Below are 20,934 nucleotides of genomic sequence, written 5' to 3' on the forward strand. Positions count from 1 at the left end.
AAAATACTTTATAGAATTCTGTACAAACAGGTAGAACTCATGTACTTTGTTACCTGTTTGCATAAGTATCTATAATACTGGGATGCACATCTTTGAAAATGTTGCAAAGTAGCACTTCCTATTTGCCAGGATATGTAATGGTATTTTATGTATTAAGTCTACAATGCAAAAATGAAGACCGATGAAGATACCCCCTTTTCTGACTGACAGTAATAGATATCTCTTTGATGTCAGTGTAGCTGTTGTTTGTTAATTAGTGTAGTCTTTTATTTTCGTTAATTTTCCTGTCCTTTTGTAGCTGTAGCCACTTCTCGCTGTCTAAAGCATGGAATTTTGAACTAAAATATACTCATTCTATATTCTGATCTATCCTGCTATGCCCCTCAATTTTATGATGAAAGTTCTCTAAGTAAAAGACTTGTCCAGATACTCTGCCCACTTGTCAGATTCCACTGTTAAGTTTTGAATCTCACTTGTTAACATGCTTTTCTCCAAAAGTGGCTCTCTTTGCAAATATATAGACAACTAATCTACCTTACGAGTGTCCATGTTATCTTTAGGTTATGTTTCAAATTCTTAAATTTTGCTGCACCCTTCCAGCCTCGTGAAATTACTAGCAGAACTGAGACCTTAGCTGCCAGAGGAACCAAGAGCCCAGCAGGCTGTTGTTGGTGATCCATTTGAGAAGTTTCAGAACGACACTCTGAGCTGCCATTCCCCTGCTGCACTTGCTCATTTTCCATTACTCCTTATACAATTCTTGTGGAGAATTGTTCATTAAAAATAAGTTACAGAGAAAAGTTTAGAGAGAGCATACTTTAGAATAGAAGCTTACTGAATAAACAGTAAATGTAATGCCATATGCATATGGGAAAGTGATAGCATTTGCCATATATCAGGCATTTTACAAGTGGAGAGAGGATCTGTGTAGCAGGATGTCTTCTCTCCCTACATTTATATGTCTGAATTTAAGGCATTGTATCCTTGATTAAGACTGATACTGGGGTTTCTCTACAATTGCATTCGAAAAATCTGCTACTGGTATACCAGGATAACTCAAATTTCCGGTGCAGTGATTATATAGTCACCTTAACCCCTCATGACTGAAATGATTGCAGTCTCATTGAGAACATTGTTTTATAGTGTTTATTTATGGTATCTCTTTTTAAATTGCAATAATTTGTCTAATCAACAGTTGTGTTTAAACTCATGATGAAGTGCAATCAAGTACATGCATACACATATTTCAGTTTTACTTAAGAATTTCTTGTATAACTGAATCATCAAATAGAAGCTATGGATAACGAATATGTAATGTCATCATTCTCTCCATGTAACTTTTTGCAAACAGTTTGTGGAAAACTATAGATAAAACATTTTCTCCCAATGGAAGATCTAGGAATTACTGTAATAATATTCTTTCTACGTCATGTTCAGCTGTCATGGAGAATAGCTTCTGAGAACCACGTCTTAATCAGAATAGCGTCAATGCCTTGTAGAGAAGTGTGGCTAAGGAACCAGGTTTGAGAAACTATTACACAAAGCTTTCAGCATCTCAAAATTTTTTTCCTATTAGGAAGTATTATTCTTTATACTCTATTAAAATACATTTTTTTAAACTGGGAGAGAAATGAATTTTTGAATAAAAAGATGTTACAGTACTAATTTCAACCTGATAGGACCTACAGTCTTACAAATGTGTTGTAGTTTATATCCTTCACAGATAGAAAGATGTTACTTCTTACGAAACTGACTATGAAATTACGTAAATGAGCGTATCTTAAAAATAGGAATAAAACTGTCTTTCAGTGAAGCAGAATAATTTGATAGTGACAGTGCGTGCTTGGAAACTGTAAGATGCAATTTTTACACTGCTTTGAGGACAAGTACTTTTAGAGCTGTCATGCAGAAATGGTTTCTTTTCTTGAAAATGGGGTTTTCCTTTCATCTTTCAGGGATGTGTGCCTGTCACTCTCCATTGCCATCAATACATGGAACTGTGATTGTACTTGGGGCAGGAGACACTGCTTTTGACTGTGCAACATCTGCTTTACGCTGTGGAGCTCATCGCGTATTTGTGGTATTCAGAAAGGGATTCACTAATATCAGGGCTGTCCCAGAAGAGGTAAAATTGAATATTAGCATTTACAAGAAGAAATACCGATTTTTAATGTTGTTATTTCTGTAGGGCGGAAAAGTGTGCTTGATCGGTAGTTAAAAGACATCTACTAAAAAGTTTCTTTTTTAAAAAAAAAAAAAATCTTAAAATGTATAAATGCTTATTAAAGATCTGAGAGTCACTTTGTATTAGCTCTGTATAAATCATTTTCCTCTGTTGTACACGTGCGATTCCCTGTGAAGTCAGAGTGATACACTTGCATACAGAGGGGTGGAATTTCTTATAAATTAGAAAGCATGATAAAATTCTTAAACTCTTGGAAGAGCTCCAGAAATCAAACATCCCCAAAATGAAGCAGCCACATGAGTATTGTAGGTGATTCTTCAGGTCATAGTTAGGTCCTATGATGTCTTCCAGCTACTGTCTAATGAACGTCAGTGATCCTAACGTTGTCTTGGAAATGCATAAGATTTTTAAGGAAATTACTTACAGTGATTTTGGTTTTGAATCACTGCCACTGGGAATGAAGCAATGTCATCCATCACAGATTTCAGTGATTTGATTTTTAGTTTGGTTTTGCACTTTGGCATTTATCAGTATATCTGCACATTTTGAAATTGACTTAGCCTTTTCAATATATCAGTATTATTGGGAGATATTTTTTTTCTCATTTTGCTGGTCTTTTTCCAGTATAATTTATTTGGTGCATATGTTACACTCTTGTGTAATTTACAGTAATGGGATATGTAGTGCATCTTCATCATGGGAGTGATGGGAATTTAGTTATCTCTTTTCAAGAAGGTGGATATCTTGAAGATCTTACACAAGGGGAATGGAAAAGCATAGAAAGGAACAAGGAGTCTCTTGATGCATAACTGATTCTTGTTTCTGTTGCCCTTCAGAATTCTAGACGCAATGTGGTTATGGAAGCCATTGCAATGAAGAGACTTGCGTGCTTTTCAGGTTCTTGCTCATCAAGAATCAGTCGTTGCTGTGAACCTAAATCTTTGTTAGCAGCCTATGCCAATTCCTAAAAGTCATTGATGTACCTACTTACCAGATCATGCAATGGCCTTAAAACCTTTAAAATCAAAATAGCTTGAACTAGTAATGGCCACATAAGAATGATATCAGATAGGATATTACATGTGCAAAAAAGGTATTTGTCACATAAACATACACGATCAAACCCTGAAGACTTTGCTCCAACAAAATGTTGCTCGATTTCAGCAGGAGTTCTACCACAGCAGGGATTCAGAAAATCTTAAGTTTGGATTGTCATTCACAAGACTGTGTTTTTAACGTATGTTTTTCAACATATGATAACAAACCCTTCTTAAAATCGTAGGGAACATGAATCTGGTCGTGTGCTTCGTTAGTACTGGGCTTCTTTTAAAAGACAAAGATGGTTACATAAAGTAACTCTTTTGCCCTCGAAGGAGTTGTAGACATTCATGTAACAGGAAATGATAAGGAAAAATATAGCAGAAAAATATTTGCAGTGTAAATCTACTTAATGTTACTGTCTAGAACTGTTTGATTCAACAGCACTGGCGGCTCTGAAATTGGTATTATGACAACTGTCTGTATACCGTAGACATGCCTTCTACTAAACAAGAACGTATGGTAGCATCATGAGTCAAAACTCCTCATGAAAACAGAACAATATTTGAGTTTTTTATGTTATTACTTTTCTCCTACAGATGGAACTTGCAAAAGAAGAGAAGTGTGAATTTCTGCCTTTCCTCTCCCCTCGGAAAGTGGTACTTAAAGGTGGACAAATTGTTGCTATGGAGTTTGTTCGAACTGAGCAAGACAAAGATGGAAATTGGAAAGAAGATGAGGATCAGGTTGTCCGTCTGAAAGCTGATGTGGTGATCAGTGCCTTCGGTTCAGTTTTAAGTGACACTAAAGGTAGCGCCGACTAGTACATTCTGAAACTGTTGATTGTAATTTTAGCTGCAGCTACTTCCAGCTTGGAGACCTATGCATTTTATTTTAAAATTGTCAAGGGAAAAGTATTTGCTTGACTTTCCTAAGAGTTTCCTTTAGACATATGTGTATAAAGGAATTTCTTAATCTGTAGAAACTATTAGTTATCTGGAGTCAGTAGCAAATTATTTGTTGTCCAACTTCAGATTTCTGAAATTCTTTAGTGACCTAGTTTTTAGGAAATGTAGAATTGCTTCGTGAGAAGTCTCTTTAAGCTCTTTCAGCATCAAGGAGAATCTGAAATCCCCCGTGATAATTTTCTATTTAAAATTTGATTGTAGAAGATTTTCAGCTATTGTATCATATTTCTCTTTGCCAACATCTTACAAATGTATATTCCTCCTAAATAACGTTGCTATTGAAGTAATTGATGTACTGTGTTACACCTGCCAGAGCAGGTTACTCTCCACAGATCTGTCATGTGGCATCACTAGTTTACTGAACAAGTAACTGTTACTAGTTACTGTCATAGCATGTAAAGCGCCTGTTGTGACACTAGGGAAAACCCATAATCAGGCTGAAGAACTGACATCTTGAAAACATGCCAGGATCTGCAGGACTGGAGTGTGTCAACTTCACTGAGTAGTGCTAAACAAAGATGAAAAGTAAGTTGCCTAACTTATTCTGTCAAGGATAAGAGTAAACAAAAGATTACAACAGTTAGAAACAAGGCTACTTCAACAACAACAAAGAAACCCAACAAAACATATTCACATTTTCTGATCCACGGGGTCTCCCCCAGTGAGGTAAGCTAAGGGGCAATTCCTGCCTTTTGACAGTTTTGTGAAATGAGTCTTCAGGAGGTTACACAGCTTGTGGCTCTTGGCCCTATTCTTAAAAATTTTTATCCTTTAGGTATACCTTTTAGAGCAAAACTAATGGTCTGATTTACAAAGTAATTCTGTTGTCTGTATCGCCCCATATAGAGTAGGAACCCAGATTAAAGGTACAGTTGCTCAGTATCTATTTTGTTTTCCTCTCAATGCAAATGGGATATCAAAGAATGAGCCTATGGATTTATTCTAGTCTCAGTAATTAACTTTAGAGAAACTCATTATACTACAATTTTAAACTGAACAGATCTGAACTGTGAAATCTTTTTTTTTTGCCTATTGAATTAAGCAAGAATTAAGACAGAGTTGTTGTTCTAGTTTAGCTGATCTGGGTATCGCTAATTCTTTATACATACACAGGAGGACTGTGGCTTCTGTTCTATACACAGCATTTGTTAAATTCACCTGTGCTCATCTCACCTTATCTCATTATTTATTGCACTTTACAAGCTTTGGCCTTAAAAACTGAGAGTTACCTAGTGCTATAGTAAAGATACAGAAATTGGCGCATAGATGGCATTCCGGAGACTGAACAAAGTATACAGATGTAACGTAAAGAGAACTTAAGAACATGAGTACAACTAAGAACATGAGAACTGAGCAGAGTTCAGACTGTGTTATTCCTCTCTGACACTAGGTTAGATTAAAGGAGTTTGGGCACATACATCAAAGGTACTTGAAAGTAAAAACCACTGACTCAGCAGAAGGCAGGCTTACTTAAAATAAATAGATCCTTTCCTGGGCACAGTCATGTCAACCAGTTATCCCTTGACATGTTGCTGTGTTTTTTTGGGTATGAATGCGCTGATACAAGACCTGGCAGGTAATATATGCCTCCTCCTTCTCAGAATGCAGAGGTCACATGTAAATTTGGTAAATGGACGCTGCCTCTGCCAGTACAAAGGGAATTTCAGAAATTCATAACATAATGTGGCTTTGTGAACCTTTTCAATAAAGGAAAACAACAAATCCATAGTAATGTAAGCAGAGTCTAGTGGTGTTTGCAGACGTATATCAGACACGCATGAAATATGTGACTTCTCACAGCTTCATTTTCTGTACATGTATTATCGAGACACTGTTTTAGATGAAGTTAGAAATGCATTTTCTAATAGTTTCTATAAGTTTGACTTAACAAAAAGACAATACATTATTAAGGGGGATAAATTTTAGGTCCCACTGAAGAATTGTAGTATAGAGCAGTTGTCTGTAATGTGAGCGAGCTGCTCAGCACTTCCTGTTCACCAATCCCATTTTTTTTATAAAGTTAAGCCATCATACAGTCATGAGAAGAGTCTGCTCTACATGCTACAGTAAAGAAGAAAAGATCAAAATGATTCCCTGAGGAATATGTAAAGTTCGTTTCAGAGGCACTCCTCTCGAGTGTATTACTGTTGCATTTTGGTTGGTTCATGCAGCGCAGGCTGTTGTCTAGGCCACAGCGGCACCCTGGTGCTCGCAGTGCTAATTACTCAGTGCTGCCTCCTGTTGTAGTTATCTCAGGCTCTAAAAGCAGAGGAGAGGAACAGCTGGGGCTCTCCGGTAGACACCCACTGTGCTTGGGAGATGCCTTGTTGTGTAAAAAGGCATCTTGTATCTGTGTTGCTCATGCCTTATGGCTCAGTCTAACCCCCAGGATTCAGAGAGAGGAGATATTTTTTAATCTTTAATAAAGTTTCATAACTCCATTGCTGGAGCTGACTTGAATGAGAATTTTAAAAACTTTTGCTATTTTGGTTTTTTTAAACACTCTGTTTAGAAGGTCTTTGGGAAGGTTTTCTAAAACCTCAGTGGTAAATCCAATATTAGCTTATATAATCAGCAAATTTTTTTCTGATTCATAGGCCCTATGATAAAGGAGTGGCTCTGCTTTCTCGCACGTTCCAAACTACTTCAGCTAAAAATTTGAACTAACCAGGTTGTTTAGTCCTGATGCTATGCCAGTCTTATGTATTTTAGTACATATTTGTCTGCTGAATTGGCTTGCTCCACGTTTTTCTGTAGGGCCATAAAATGGGAGGGGCACAAAATCTTAGCGCGAGCTGAGCATGAAAGTAGTATGATTTACCTTGCAGGTGAGAAACACATCTCAGTTTCACGCTGTACTTCTGGTGGAACTCCTGTTGGAATAGCAATCAAATTGTAAAGAAAAAATGCAAGAAACGTAGACATTTGTTTCATGCATTGTGAAAACAAAAAGAAACTAAGGCTTGTGAGAATAAAGTGCTTATTTTGAGCACCTCATTTTGGTTGCTTTTAAATCTTTATTTTTTGAGTAAGATGTTCTAATGAAAGTCAAATTTGTTTTGCGCCACTGAGCTAGATTACAACCAAATCTCTGGTCTTTCTCAGCGTAAGAAAGAAATGGGGGGGAGGAGAGAACAACCCAAAGCAGCTTATATTTTCTTGGTATTTTTTAAAGGGAAGAAACTACTGGAAATACCGGAGATACTCAGAACTTGACTGGACAAGACCCTTGAGCAACCTGATCTAACTTTGAACCTGATTTGACTTTGAAGTTTCCCCCTGCTTTGAGAGGGAGTAGGACTAGGTGACTTCCAGAGGGCCCTTCTAGCTTGATTTTTTTTTTTTTTTTTTGACAATGACTCATATTCAGGCTGATTGCATGTTAATTGGTGCTCATATGAAGAGCTCTATTAATTGACCTAATTCGTAAGGTACCTCAGGGAACTGGGAGTATGATATTGGTATGGGCTAGGCTAGCAGGATTTGTCTTGTTTGTTGTTGTTATTGTTAAAGGCTGATGTTATTGATATAAGAATAAAAAAATACAATGAAAAAAAAGTAGGATTAAAATAGGAGCCTAGCCTCAATTCAGAAAAAGTCTTCAGGACAGCCTTAACACACGTTTGAAGTTCTGCTTAACAAGAGTTAAACACACTGCTATCTTGAACAGAAATGGACTATAGATTAGAAAGCTATTTCCAGTCTGTCTATTATCCTCATCAGAATGCTTCTTATCCTTGCATAGTAACTGTTAAATTTGCAGCTTATGTTCCTTTACGCTCACAGTAGTCATTTAGTTTTTTTAATTTTATTAAAATAAAATACTAATTATATTTTTAAGCAACAGCTCTATAAGTATTTATCCTCCCATTGGGAATCAAATAAATGTATTATTAATTTAAAAAAATGAGGTTTTCTAAGTCCATTTTATGCTCAAGATGTTGTTAATAGAGCAGGAGAGTTGCCCTCTAGACTGTTTTAAATAAATTGGCACTTTATTGAAACCAGTAAAAAAAAAAAAAATCAAATTGTTTAAGTCAAACTACTGGAGATGGAGGAAGAGAAAGGTTTTGCTTGTTGTTGAAAAAGAAAGATTTTGCAAGCATGAGCTGCTTTTTCATTGCATAGCTGACCAAAGCCTTCAAGCCATCATAACTGACCCGCAGAAACAAACAGCTGCAGGAAAATTTTGTACGTTCCCTCGTCGTCTTGCTCTTTTCCTTGGTTTGTTATTTTGGAGGCCTACAATTTATTAATGAAATACTAAAACATAAACATGTACTGGCACCATTCCACGCTGCAATAGAAACGTAATCTTGTGTATTCCCTGGCACTGCAAGCACACAGCCCCACATCCTCTCTAACACCAGGCCAGTTGGTTTTAAGTCTGATCTTTGAATAACCTTTTCCATACATATTTTTATGGAGACAGAAAAGGGGAAAAACATTTTTGGACTGCAAAATTTTGTACTGTTAGTTTGTTCTGATTAGATTTATTTTTGTGTATTTCTGAGGAGAACTTGGACTTCCCATCAAGATACCATGAAAAATAGTACACTTTTCCAAAACACGCTGCAAAAGTAATGCAGCTTAGGGAACTGGCAGTGTAAGTTTAGTTCAACACTGCTTAGCAGGCAGAAGTAAAGAGGAACTACTCCCATATTCCAGAACACTGATGAACCTTAGCATGCAAATATCGGTTTAATTTTCCTTAAGAGGTGAAAAAGGAGAATGCCAAAAAATCCAAACAAACTCTAAATGTGTTCTCTGCCAAGAAACCCAGAAGTATAGTATTTATGAGCAAAATATATATATTTTTAGATTTTGGTAGCAGCTAACTATTGCCTGGTGACTGAAGGGCAAAATTTTATTTCATGTGTTTGGGAATTGATTGTAACTTCCAGATACCTTCCTTTAGCTTTTACGATGACTGTCAACTTGCTTGGAAGCTGCAGCAGCCAAACCTTACTGGAGTACGACTAGCCCCTCGTGTAGTTAGTTCTGTGAACAGCAGAGATAAATTTTGCCCGAGTAGTTAATGATTTTACTATTTGGCCCACTCCTAGCTCAGCTCATTTTTATTTCTATGGGTTCAGAAGAAGTTACTAGGTAAAGGCGAAGAGCTTGCAGATCTCTGATCTCCTAAGTGTAGAAGGTGTTAACATTCTTTGTACAAATACAGAATTTCAGGTGATACGGAGACCAGTGAACCTGCAGAGTGTTGAATTTCTTTATACAACCTTGTCAGACAACCGGATTACTTCAGCCTCAAATCACTGGAGCCTTGATTAATGAAAAACTAGGAGGGAGGGAAACAGAGCTGTGGCTGTGAGGCAGCAGCTGGGGATGCCCACCAGAGGGTCACCTCGTGTCTCCCTAGTAGCACAGCATCTACTTCTCACCCACAGAGTTTTAGCCATCACACTTCTTTTGTATAACTGTTACGTAAAACCGCAGCTTATATAGATTCAACAGATTCCTACTGAAATAGGTAGGTGTTTTCCTGCTGAGTCATTTGGAGTAGGATTTTTCACCAAAATTAGCTTTACTGAATGAGCTTGAGTGCAACGGTTCTGCACCCTGAAATGATCACCAGCTTCCAACGTCCCGTATTGGTTTCATCCTAAATTCTAAAGCCATTTTAACTTAAAGCAGGAATTCTGTTCTTTATTTTACCAATACATATTTGCCTGCTAGCCTTTTGCCGGTGACAGGCAGAAACTGAATCAGCAGCATGCGTTTTACAGGCAGCTTCCAGCATGAGCCTCTCCCTCTGTATCAGTGGAGTCGCTTTACAGCCTGTTTCAGTCCGGGAGCAGGATTGTGCCTGCCTTTGTTTGCGGGGCCTTTTGACTGGGCAGTTTCAGCAGTGAAGCAAGCCACTGACATGTGAAAGCTCTAGCTTTACATTAGAGTTTAAGAAAATTACAGTATATATTTTTTTTTCCAGAAGTAATGCTACTATTCATGTAAAAGAAGTCTATAAGATGGATATCAAAAATAACATTAATGAGCTACTAAAGCCAAAATTACAGGAACTTATGAAATTGGTTAAACATAAAAACCATTAAACTGTTTATTGAAGCTTCACAGATATACTGCAGTTAATGAGCATTTCTGCTATTTAAATAAGCCCAAATTGAACACACATTACATGGATACATAATTAGTCATGGCAGTCAAACACACACAGACTTACTGTTAAAGCTTTATTTGAGGAATCTTTTCCATTTGATTTGTTTTGTTAATTAAAATATTTTTTCTGTATTCACTTATATTTTAATATTGTTTTTGCAAGTGCTGTAATTTGCTGCTGCTTTTCCATTTGTGTTTATTTACTCTATGAATATAGCAATTGTGGAATATATATTCAGTACTGTCACTTTTCTGTTGTTTTTTGTGTTAGCCTCACTTGATAGCATTAGAATAATTCAATTGTATGTTGTCTTTCATCCAGAATGATTCTTTCAAATTATATATAGTATCTCATCAGGATACGGAGGAGAACGCAGCACAGCCGCAGAGTTGTATTTTGAAATTTCAAGAAAAAAGCTGTATTAGTTTTAAACTTTGAAGTGTATGAGGGTGCAGAGATTTAAAGGATTCTCTTTCTTTTGTTAGCCCTATATTAAATCATACGCCAGCAAAAACACAGAGCATCTGGTTTGCGTATTGTTCGTTGTCAAATGGCTAACAATTCAGAGAACCAATAGTCAGGGTCACCTCCTTTCGGACCCGGATTTGGCTCTCAGAAACCTCTCGCCCTTGAAGAGAGAGAAAAGATACTCGTGATCCCGAAGGGCCTACCTTCCCCCCTTTCTGCCCAGAGGCAGTCTGGAAGGTGGTCCCTTCAGCCTCTCAGTTGCACTGGATATTAGATTCAAATTGCGAGGACGTTAGGAATCCTTATGGAACATGCTTTTAAATCATGCTCTTATTTCGTCTTATCTAAACTTTGGCGGTTATAAGAAAGACTAAAGAAAATAGCCACTGGATACCATGTTGACCTTGCCACAAGGGAAATGTTCTTTCCCAATTGTAAAAATAGAGATGGGGCAAACAAAGCCCCAGTCCCTGGCAAGATGTTTCAAGTGGAGTATGTTGGGCGTTCTTTGCGCTCAAAAACCTTTTTGTAGAATTATGTCTGGACAGCTATTTTAGCACAAAGCAATCCAAAGATAGATTTGAGGAGTGTGGTAGATGCAGGATACCAGACGTAATACCTTATTTTTCCACAAGATGAAATTAAGTAGTCAGAACTTTCAATTTTACGTCATTTTGTCTGAAAAACTACATCTGCAATAGCTTGTTGCCCTCTAACACCTTTACCTTGGTTCAGTACTGTCTCAGAGAAACAAAAGTCATCTATTAAATCCCCAGTAGCAACTCCTGCTGCACTGAGTTTTCCTCAAGGGGTTTTCCCGAACATGTCTTTACAAGCCTGTATGTATTTAGCTTGTGAGAGCTGTCTAGACCACATGCTGAGATCGTACTACTGCATGCAAGAAGTTATCCCAAATATGACAAATATAAGATGTTCAAAAGCCTTCTTGAGCTACAGACAGTCTGAGATGTAAAGAGAAAGTTAATGTAATGATTTAAAAACATTACTGAAACATTTACAATAAAGCTACTATCAGTCAGTATCCGTACTTTCCTTATAAAAAAAAAACCAAACAAACTGATTTTTCTAGATTTAAAAATGTCTCAATCTGAAGGTTGTGTTTGGTATGATCTTTCAGTAATTTAAATATTTTTAAAAGAATCGATTCTTGAGCTTTTGATTCTGTTACTAGGTAGATATTGTTGCCAGTTTAAGCCAAAAGTGTGTGCAGGGTTGGGGGCTTTATGCAGGCAGTAGGTCTTGAAAATAAATTAAATACTTCTGCTGGTAAAGCCTGCTACAGTCTTTCAGCTTGCAAATAAGCAGCTAAACATGTATAATACTTGTTTTCATTATATCTTTTCTAAACATCGATATCCTAACTCATGGAGCTTTAAAATACTAACTGCTGGGCTGCAGTGCAGCTGCTGCTCTATCTGTGAATTTTAAGAGCACTAATGATGTGGAGTTCTAGGTCCAAACCATCTTCTGCTATTCTGGATTCTGAATCAGATGCAAAAAGCACTGTAGGTTTGAGTTCTCTGTTTATTTGTTAGCGGAGGGTGAGAATGGGAGCATAGGTGGGACAAGTAGGTGACAGCGTCTGCCTTTCCTCCCATTTTATAGTTTTACCTCTAATTCTATACAGCCCTCCACTTTGAAATACCCTTGTAGAATTTGATTTGGAGATGAAGGGAGATACAGAGCCTGGGAAGAAAATTCCATCATGACAATATGCAAGAAAGATGTGTTTCAAGCTTGCTGTATGCTTGAGCATGCATTTGGGCAATACTGGGAGTTTGTATTGGTGTGGGAGACATATTCTTGTCTTAGGTTAGCAGGTTTCTCTTTTACATATATGACAGCACAACTGCATCAGTTTAATTGACCCTGGCAATCTGCATCTGCTGGTGGTATGTCCCTGAGGGACACTGCAATTTTAAGTGGCATTTTATTGTAATCCTCGGTTCCTGTAGAGTTAAAGTTATATAAAAATAACTCATTTTGATATATCGCACCATGATTTGCTAAAATTATTTTAAAATGTGATTCTCGTTATGAAACTCCATTAAAGTGTCTTGTGATTATAAAGGTAATTCTAATGTTAAAGTTAAAGCAAACAATAAAGCAAAATTTTGCATCATAAAAATCATATTACTGTAGCCATAAGATTTTTTCTGAGCAATTTATTTGTCTTTAATCCCATTTATTTACTTCTATACATTTTTTTTTTATTTTTACATTTACATTCTTTCTAAGGACAATATTGGTTCATGTGCAGAGTTATCTATATATGCTGTTTTCTAACATGAAAAATGAAGATCTCTTAAGTAGTGTTTTACAAGAATTTAAAAATTTCGGTGGAATAAAGATAGAAAAGATACGGTCTTCATGTAAGCATTTTATTTTGATTGTTGACTCTTTTTATCTATTTTTAATATAAGTAACAAGTTTCAAAGTGAGCCTTATTTTCAGAATGTTCAGAGTTTAAATATTAAGTCAGAATATTTTTGACTTATTAAAATGTCTTTTTCAGAATTACTTTTTGTTACAACAAGCACACTTTGTCAAAGCCAAAATTTTGTTAGCATAACATTTCCCAGTGGGAAAATCTGAAAATTTTCAATCAGCTTTAATAATCACCTGTCAAAGAGTAGCAGAGTATCATTTCTGTTGTGAGGGTTAATAAATGCAGGAGGTAAATTCTATTGATCTAAATGAATTTCAAGAGATTACATCAGAAACTTTCCTTTTCAGTTTGCAACCTCAAAAGCATGCTATATGTTAAGGTTCACAAGAGTTTATGATAGTTTACCCAAGACAAAAGTGCTTTGATATTGTGAGTGTAGTACAAAGCTAAGGGTGAAAGGAAGTTATTTTTTCATTGTTAGTACAATGTTAGTAGTACATTGTTCAGTAATAGGATTTTCAGAAGTGTTCACCATCAATTGGACTTTTCCCTGGCAAATGAATAATATCACTGAAAATGACTTTGTGAATTCCAGCTTTTGGGATATATAGTTTGTTCTCAGGGAGTGACCAAAAGACCATTCAAGACAGTTATTTCTTGTGCCTGTGCCGAGTCAGCCACGTCTCATGACATTTGCATACATTTATTTTGTTTGCAGGTCTGGCTTTGCAGACACGTAGGAACTGGTTACTTTTCTGCTATCTCTGAAGAGCCATTCCATATAATAGGTGGTGTTCTTCTGTCTGAGTCCTGTTAGTAATTACATACCTCTGGTAGCTCAAAGCTGTCCACGTATATAAAAGAATTTTTAATTTCTCTTGTAAATTAACATTTAAGTAAGTGGAACTGCTTTTCTAATTGTTAATCAGTGTATTTTTGGTAGATTTTAGGAACAGGTTTTTTCTTTGTTCTATTAATATATTTTTTGTCTTTCACTTTAATTACAGTAAGAGAAGCCATGGCACCTGTGAAGTTTAATAAATGGGGTCTCCCTGAAGTAGATCCAGAAACTATGCAAACAAGTGAACCCTGGGTATTTGCAGGGGGTGATATTGGCGGTCTTGCTAACACTACGGTAGAATCAGTAAATGATGGAAAACAAGCTTCCTGGTACATGCACAGATACATACAGGTAATTTTATTTTCCTCTGTCCAGTTTTGATCTGCTTTTAGATACTTGTTTTCTGATTATTAAAATGATAGTTATTGGTTTCTAGACTAAGTATACATGGTTTGCATAACTAATACCTAGATTATTTGGTGGCTTGTACATTACAGATCCATTCAACTGAAAAATTAAAACTCTGTGCAGATAAACACACCCTTGATTTTGGGTAGTTCAAACCAGGTTTCTTATATTATCTTAACCATATTTAAATCCTAACAAGGTTTTCTTGCCCCCCAACTCTGAGTTCCACTCAAGGGTAGGAAGTCTTTCTGCACAATATATGGTGTCAGTAGAAATCCCAGTTGGATAATTGGAGGAAAACACCCAGCTCATCAGTGCTGAAAAGTAAAATCTCTGAACAGTGCATTAAGTAAAAATTAAATACTGCCAGTGCTGTTACCCGAGGAAGGCATTTATTAGTGTTTTTAGTGTGCGAGCATGCTAATGCTTCACAGAACACTCGCATTTGCTGTACTGCAACTGAATTTTGCTCTGATGAGGCTGATGAACTGGACACAGAAGCCAGGCAAAAAAAAAAAAAAAAAAAAAAAAACGTTGTGTGCAAGAAAGAGAATAAGGCAGTGTTAAAGAAGTGCTTAGCTGAGAAATGGAAATTTAGGGGATATAGATATGAACAACCTGGTAACTACACTTTCCCTTTTTATGCTCCTGGCACGTGGCTGGCTGAGAACTGTTACCTCTGCTTGCCCTAACTTTTCTAGTACAAGAACAAGCGCAGAGTAAATCTAGAGGAGTCACAGAGTAACCATCAGAGACCAGAGACACAGCCTATGTGTGGAGAACCAGCTGACAAAGGGTGTGTTCATAGTGCAAAGAACTTTTTAGAAGCATGATACATGATTCATTCTCCCACAGAAAGAGATTTGAACAACTGAAGTTGGGACTGTAACAGCTCGATGTCTTTCTCCCCCATCCATCTGCTCAAAGCCTCTCCGATTGAATGTTTGTGCAATTTCATGCTGTTGAGGTCTGGTTTCACTTCCTAAAAATACTTCAACTGAAAGCTTGTTGTTAGTATCCATGCATATTTTTTCTCACTTATTCTAAAGCACTGTTTGTGTCCTGCCTTCTTACACCCTTTGAAAATGTTGAGTGTGAAACATCTTTAATCCTCGACCTGCTTGCTTAATTTCTCAGTGCACAGTGAAGTTGGTGACTCTGTGATGGGGGGGGAGAAGGGGAGGTCTCCTCCTTTTTGCCTCCTTCGTCTTTAACTTCTGGAAATACATACTTCACTTTTAAAAACCTCTTTTATCATGTTGCTTCCTTCTCAAAGCTTGCTTTTTTACCTCTGGAATGTATTGAATACTTTGGGAGAAATCTGAATAGTCACGGATTGAGAATTAAAATTTTAAATCAAGCAGACTTGGTATTAGAGTATATCCGTTACCCTTTGCAGGTTTCAAGGCAGCTTATTCGACCTTACAGTCTCACCAGGAAGCTAATGGGAAAGCCTTACAGCAATCTTCGCAGGAAAGTTTCCAAATGTCAGGTGTCACCTTTCCAGCTGTTAGATGAATGGGTAGCCAAGGGCATTTATTTGGATGTGCAGCCCTTGTAAAATCTGGTTGCTGTGGTAGAGCGCGCTGTAATTTGGCAGTTTACCTTACCAGTGTTTGGCCTTAGTACAGGTTTTCATGACCACATGAAGGTTTGATTTTTAAAGTTGTGACTTTAAGAAGAAGATCATGTTACTGTGATGTTTATAGCGGTAGTGTATGTGGATATGCATGCCTTTGTGTGTGCATGCATGTGTGTTCATTCCACAGCCTTGTATAGTGAAAGCTTCCATTATCAAATGAAAAAAACCCTTGTGAGGTACCTTATTTTCTCGCTACTGCAAGGTTCTAAGACAAGCAACCTTATTACGATCTGAGTGTTTGAATCAAATACGCATTAGATTTTAAATAAATACATTGATTCCATCCATCCATCCGTTTGCATTTTAACTATAGAAATAGATACCTATTTCTGAAATCACTGACTGTCTTAGCACTGGTATCTTTATATAATAGTCAATCTTTGGCAAAATAAAGTTAGTCCATAATATTCCTCAACCAACCCAAGACCGTATCAAAGACTCAAACTCAAAAACACCATCCCATCTACTTGCTGAATGCACTTTGTACAGTCCTCATATTTCAACCAACTCCAGGCAAAAGGCTAAGCAAACAGATGGGCCTGATATGTGCCCTGAAACTCCAATCATTTCAAGTTCTGGCACGTGGTCAAGTGAAGCATGAGATCCAAACTCAAGGACTCTCCAACAGAAATGCCTTATGTTCAAAACTGGGAATTATTTACAGAAGCTTTTTGGCTGCTTTTACATTGGAAAATTTCCATCATTATTTGCCTAAATATCTCCTGCCTCTTAACATTTTCCTCCTACTCTGCTAAGCATGGGTTCATCTCAGATATTGTTGCCTGCAGCTATGTGTCAGGTTAGATCCTGGAAACGTGACCAGTCAAAGCCTAACCAAGGACAGCTTAGTAGGACTTGTTTCAAGAAGTTCTACTAAGATTCAAAATCAGTCTTTCTAGAACAGTTGTTTGCAAGTAGATAGAGATTCAAACAGAATCAACCCAGTTTGTGCAACCATGTACTATTCGGAAAGTTTTTCAGGATTCAACCTTTTTTTGTCATTCCATGAACTGGTGATGTGAAGATTTCCATAAATTAATCTTAATTTATTTAATTTGCGGATTGTAATGGCCTGTACCTTTGTCCAGCATTGACATTATGATACTAGGCAGAAGCAATACAGGCTCCTGTTCTCTATTATGTCTCAGTTACCACCCATCAAGTATGAGAAGCCATTTTTTTGGATCAGTGAATGGGATTTAATCATGTGATAGTTGTATTCAGGGTAATTCACAATTGCTACAGGACTAATATATAATTTCCTATGATTGCCTTTGAGAGCAAAGGCAACTCTCACATCACAAATCTTCCATTTTTTGCTTTGTGGACAACTGTGCCAGCCTTGATGCTTCATTCCTGCTCTATTCATACATTTGCTCTGTTCACATCTGTGGAATGTTTTTCTGATATCTGGCAGTCAAACTGCCATCTTCTTCTCGCTAAAATCCATCTTAGGAAGCCACTTTCCCCTCTTGGTTACATTAAGACTTCTATTTTTTGTTTTCTGTGTCTCCCCAGTATGGCCAGTTTCTTCGGTATTTCTTCTAGACTCAAATGTACATGATGACCTTAAAGAATATAGAGCTGGGTCCTCACTGGTAGAGCACTTCACTAAGATGCTACACAGTATGAATTTTGAGTACATCATTAAGATGCTACACAGTGTGAATTTTGAGTACGTCATTATATTACTTTGAAACATTGTACAATTTATTAATTTTTTCTTTATTTATGCTGTCAAGATATGCATTTTGTATCTGAAGAGTACGATTGCTAGTTCTTTTATGGAGGTTGACCATTCTCATGTAGTCCACTAGGCATGCATGAATGTACATTATTTTATAATCAATACCAGAGATGGGTGGTTCCCAAGAAGCTTGTCTTTGAAGCTGTTAGTTATGGTTGTCTGCTTCTTTTCAGGAAAACAGAAGGAAAAATTGAATACCCTCTTGTTTAGCTAGAAGAACATGTGAGGCACTAGCATGGAGACAAGTAATAAAACACCATTTTCAAAAAGGTAAACTGAATGCAAGTTTAGGAAACCTGGAATTTTAGTTGTTTACCACTGAGTAGGCAACATGCCTGTTTCAGAAACAGAAAGCCAGGAAGGAAATTAGAAAATCTCTACAACAGTGACTCTGAGACAGGTAGCTTAGAAAGAGAGCTTAGGGGCCAAATCAGTAACTGGAGAGAGGACTTGCAACTGTGAACTATTAAATTGTCTTCTATTAGATTTCTGCTGTGCTTAGGAAAACGTGGCTGTCTGTGTGTTTCTGTAAAGAAATGAGCAAAATAGAAAGCCCCATAGTTGCATCAGATATACTCCTTCATCTGTTGTCTTCATTGTGGAAAAAGCCCCGTGAAAAGATACCAAATGATGACTAACCACTTGTATCAGAAAGAGTAGCAGAATAGCGTTAATTTACATCTCTGGACGGTAGTAGTTTACAAAATCTTCCTTCATAAATATATTGTTTTAGAGAGAATATGTTAATTTTCACACAACCTATTGAAAATTCTTGAAGAATCTAGAGGCCAGGGATAATACACTGCAACACAATACAATTTTACTTTGAATAATATCTTTCATGCAAAACTCATCTCTGAGAGATGGTTGGTCAGGAGTGCCGCAATGGATTGATACAGAATTTTTAGGAAGGATTGGCCAGGAAGGTAAGGAGGGGGAGTTACCCTTTCTGTGAGAGAGAGGCTGAAATGTGTGGAGCTTGGTCTTGGGGTGGAGGATGAGCCAGCTGATAGCTTATGGTTAGGATTAGAGGGTGGATGTAGGATGGCATTGGGGGGGGAGGGGGGTCAGCTACAAACTGCCTTATCAGGAAGAAGTAGCTGAGGCCTTCTTCAGAAAATTGAAAGAAGCCTCACATTCACAGGCCCCGGTTCTTATAGAGGGTTTCAACCACCCCAGTGTCTGCTGGAAGGGCAGCACAGCAGGGCACAAGCAACACAGGAGGTTTCTGGAGTGCACTGATAATCACTTCCTGACAGAGGCGATCAAGGAGCTGATGAGAGAAGGTCCTCTACTGGACTTGATACTTACAAACAAGGAAGAAATAGTCAGGGATGTGAAGGTCAGGGCAGCCTTGGCTGCAGTGACCATGAGATGGTAGAGTTCAGGATCCTGAGTGGAGGGAACGAGTTAAATAGCAGGATCACAGCCCTGGACTTCAGGAGAACAGATTTTAGCCTGTTTAGGGACCTGCTCGAAAGAATTCCGTGTGATTTGGTCTTGGGGAGGAGAAGAGTCCAGGAGAGCTGGTTGATTTTCAAGGATCACCTCCTCCAAGCTTAAGAACAGCCTATCCTGGCATGCAGGAAGTTGAGCAAAAGGCAGCAGGAGGTTTGCATGGCCTGAAGGATGCAGGAGTTAGAAGCAGGGACAATGATCCAGGAGAAATGTAGAGACACTCTCTAAGTTTGCAGGGAATGGGGATAGGAAAGCAAAAGCCCACCTGGAGTTGACTCTGATGGGGGATTTGAAGGGCAGCAAGAGAGGCTTCTACAGATATGTCAGCAGCAAAAGGAAGACTAGCGAAAAAGTGGGCCCACTCCTGGCAGGGGGCCTCATGACAAAGAACATGAAGGCTAAGGTACTCAATGCCTTCTTCACTTCTGTCTGCTGGTAAGATTTGGCTTCATGAATCCCAAGCCCTTGAGACCAGTGGGAAGGTCTGGAGCAATGAAGAATTAACCGTCAATAGAAGAGGATCAGGTTAGGGAACATGTAAACAAATTAAACAGAGACAAGTTCATGGGACCTGATGAGCTGTACCGTCAAGTGCTGAGGGAGCTGGCTGGTGTCATTGTGAGATCACTCTCAATCTCTTTGGTGACTGGAGAGGATTCCTGAGGACTTGAAGAAAGCAGATGTTGCTCCTATCTTCAAGAAGGGCAAGAAAAAGAATCCAGGCAACTATGTGTCAGTCAGCCTCACCTCAATTGGTGGGAAGGTGATGGAGCAAATCTGCCTGGAAGTATTTCCAAAAATACTAAGGAGGCAGATGATTAGGAGCAGTCAGTGTGGAATCATGAAGGGGAAATCATGCCTTACCAAACCTGATAATCTTTTACAATGAGGTGATTGGCTTGGTGGATGAGAGGAGAGCAGTAGATACTGTTTAGCAAGGCTTTCAACACTATCTCCTATAATATCCTTACAGATGAAGTATTAATGGACTGATGTAGTATGGACTACATAAATGGACAGTGAGATGAAGTGAAAACAAGCTGAACTTCCAGGCTGAGAGGATTATGTTCATTGGCATGAAATCCATCTGGAGCCCAGTCCCTCATGGTGTACCCCAGGGGACAATGTGGGGGCTAGTACTGTTTAATGTCTTCATTAATGGCCTGAATGATGGGACAGAGTGCACCTTCAGCAAGTTTGCAGATGATACAAAGCAGGGAGGAGTGGCTGATGCACCAGAAGATTATGCCACCCTTCAGAGGGACCTCCACAAGCTGGAGAAATGGTCCGGCAGGAATCTCACGAAGTTCAACACAGGGAAAGGCAAAGTCCTGCACCAGGGGAGGGAAAACCGCTGGCACCAGTTCATGCTAGGTCCGACCTGCTGGAAAGCAGTTTGGCAGAGAAGGACCTGGGTGTCCTGGTGGACAACAAGTTGACCATGAGCCAGCAATGTGCCCTTGCAGCAAGGGAGGCCAATGGCATCCTGGGCTGCACTAGGCAGATCACCACCACTAGACTGAGGGAGGTGATCCTTCCCCTCTCCTCAGTGTCACTGGTGAGACACCTCTGGAGTGCTGTGACCTGCACTGGGATTCCCACATCAAGAGAGACATGGACATCGTGGAGCAAG

The 20,934-nt window shown here is 38.2% G+C and overlaps 1 protein-coding gene across 15 annotated transcripts in view; it reads left to right on the plus strand.

Moving 5' to 3' along the window:
* The window catches only part of DPYD (dihydropyrimidine dehydrogenase), a 386,630-nt gene that overhangs the window by 180,947 nt on the left and 184,749 nt on the right, over window positions 1-20,934 (plus strand). For all 15 annotated transcript variants that reach the window (XM_068952361.1, XM_068952354.1, XM_068952355.1 and 12 more), the window contains 3 exons: window positions 1,956-2,125; window positions 3,823-4,033; window positions 14,213-14,397. In XM_068952361.1, coding sequence (XP_068808462.1) covers window positions 1,956-2,125; window positions 3,823-4,033; window positions 14,213-14,397 — 566 coding nt within the window. The remainder of the gene's footprint in view (window positions 1-1,955; window positions 2,126-3,822; window positions 4,034-14,212; window positions 14,398-20,934) is intronic.

This window comes from Struthio camelus, chromosome 8 (assembly GCF_040807025.1).
Source record: "Struthio camelus isolate bStrCam1 chromosome 8, bStrCam1.hap1, whole genome shotgun sequence".
NCBI classification, from domain to species: domain Eukaryota; kingdom Metazoa; phylum Chordata; class Aves; order Struthioniformes; family Struthionidae; genus Struthio; species Struthio camelus.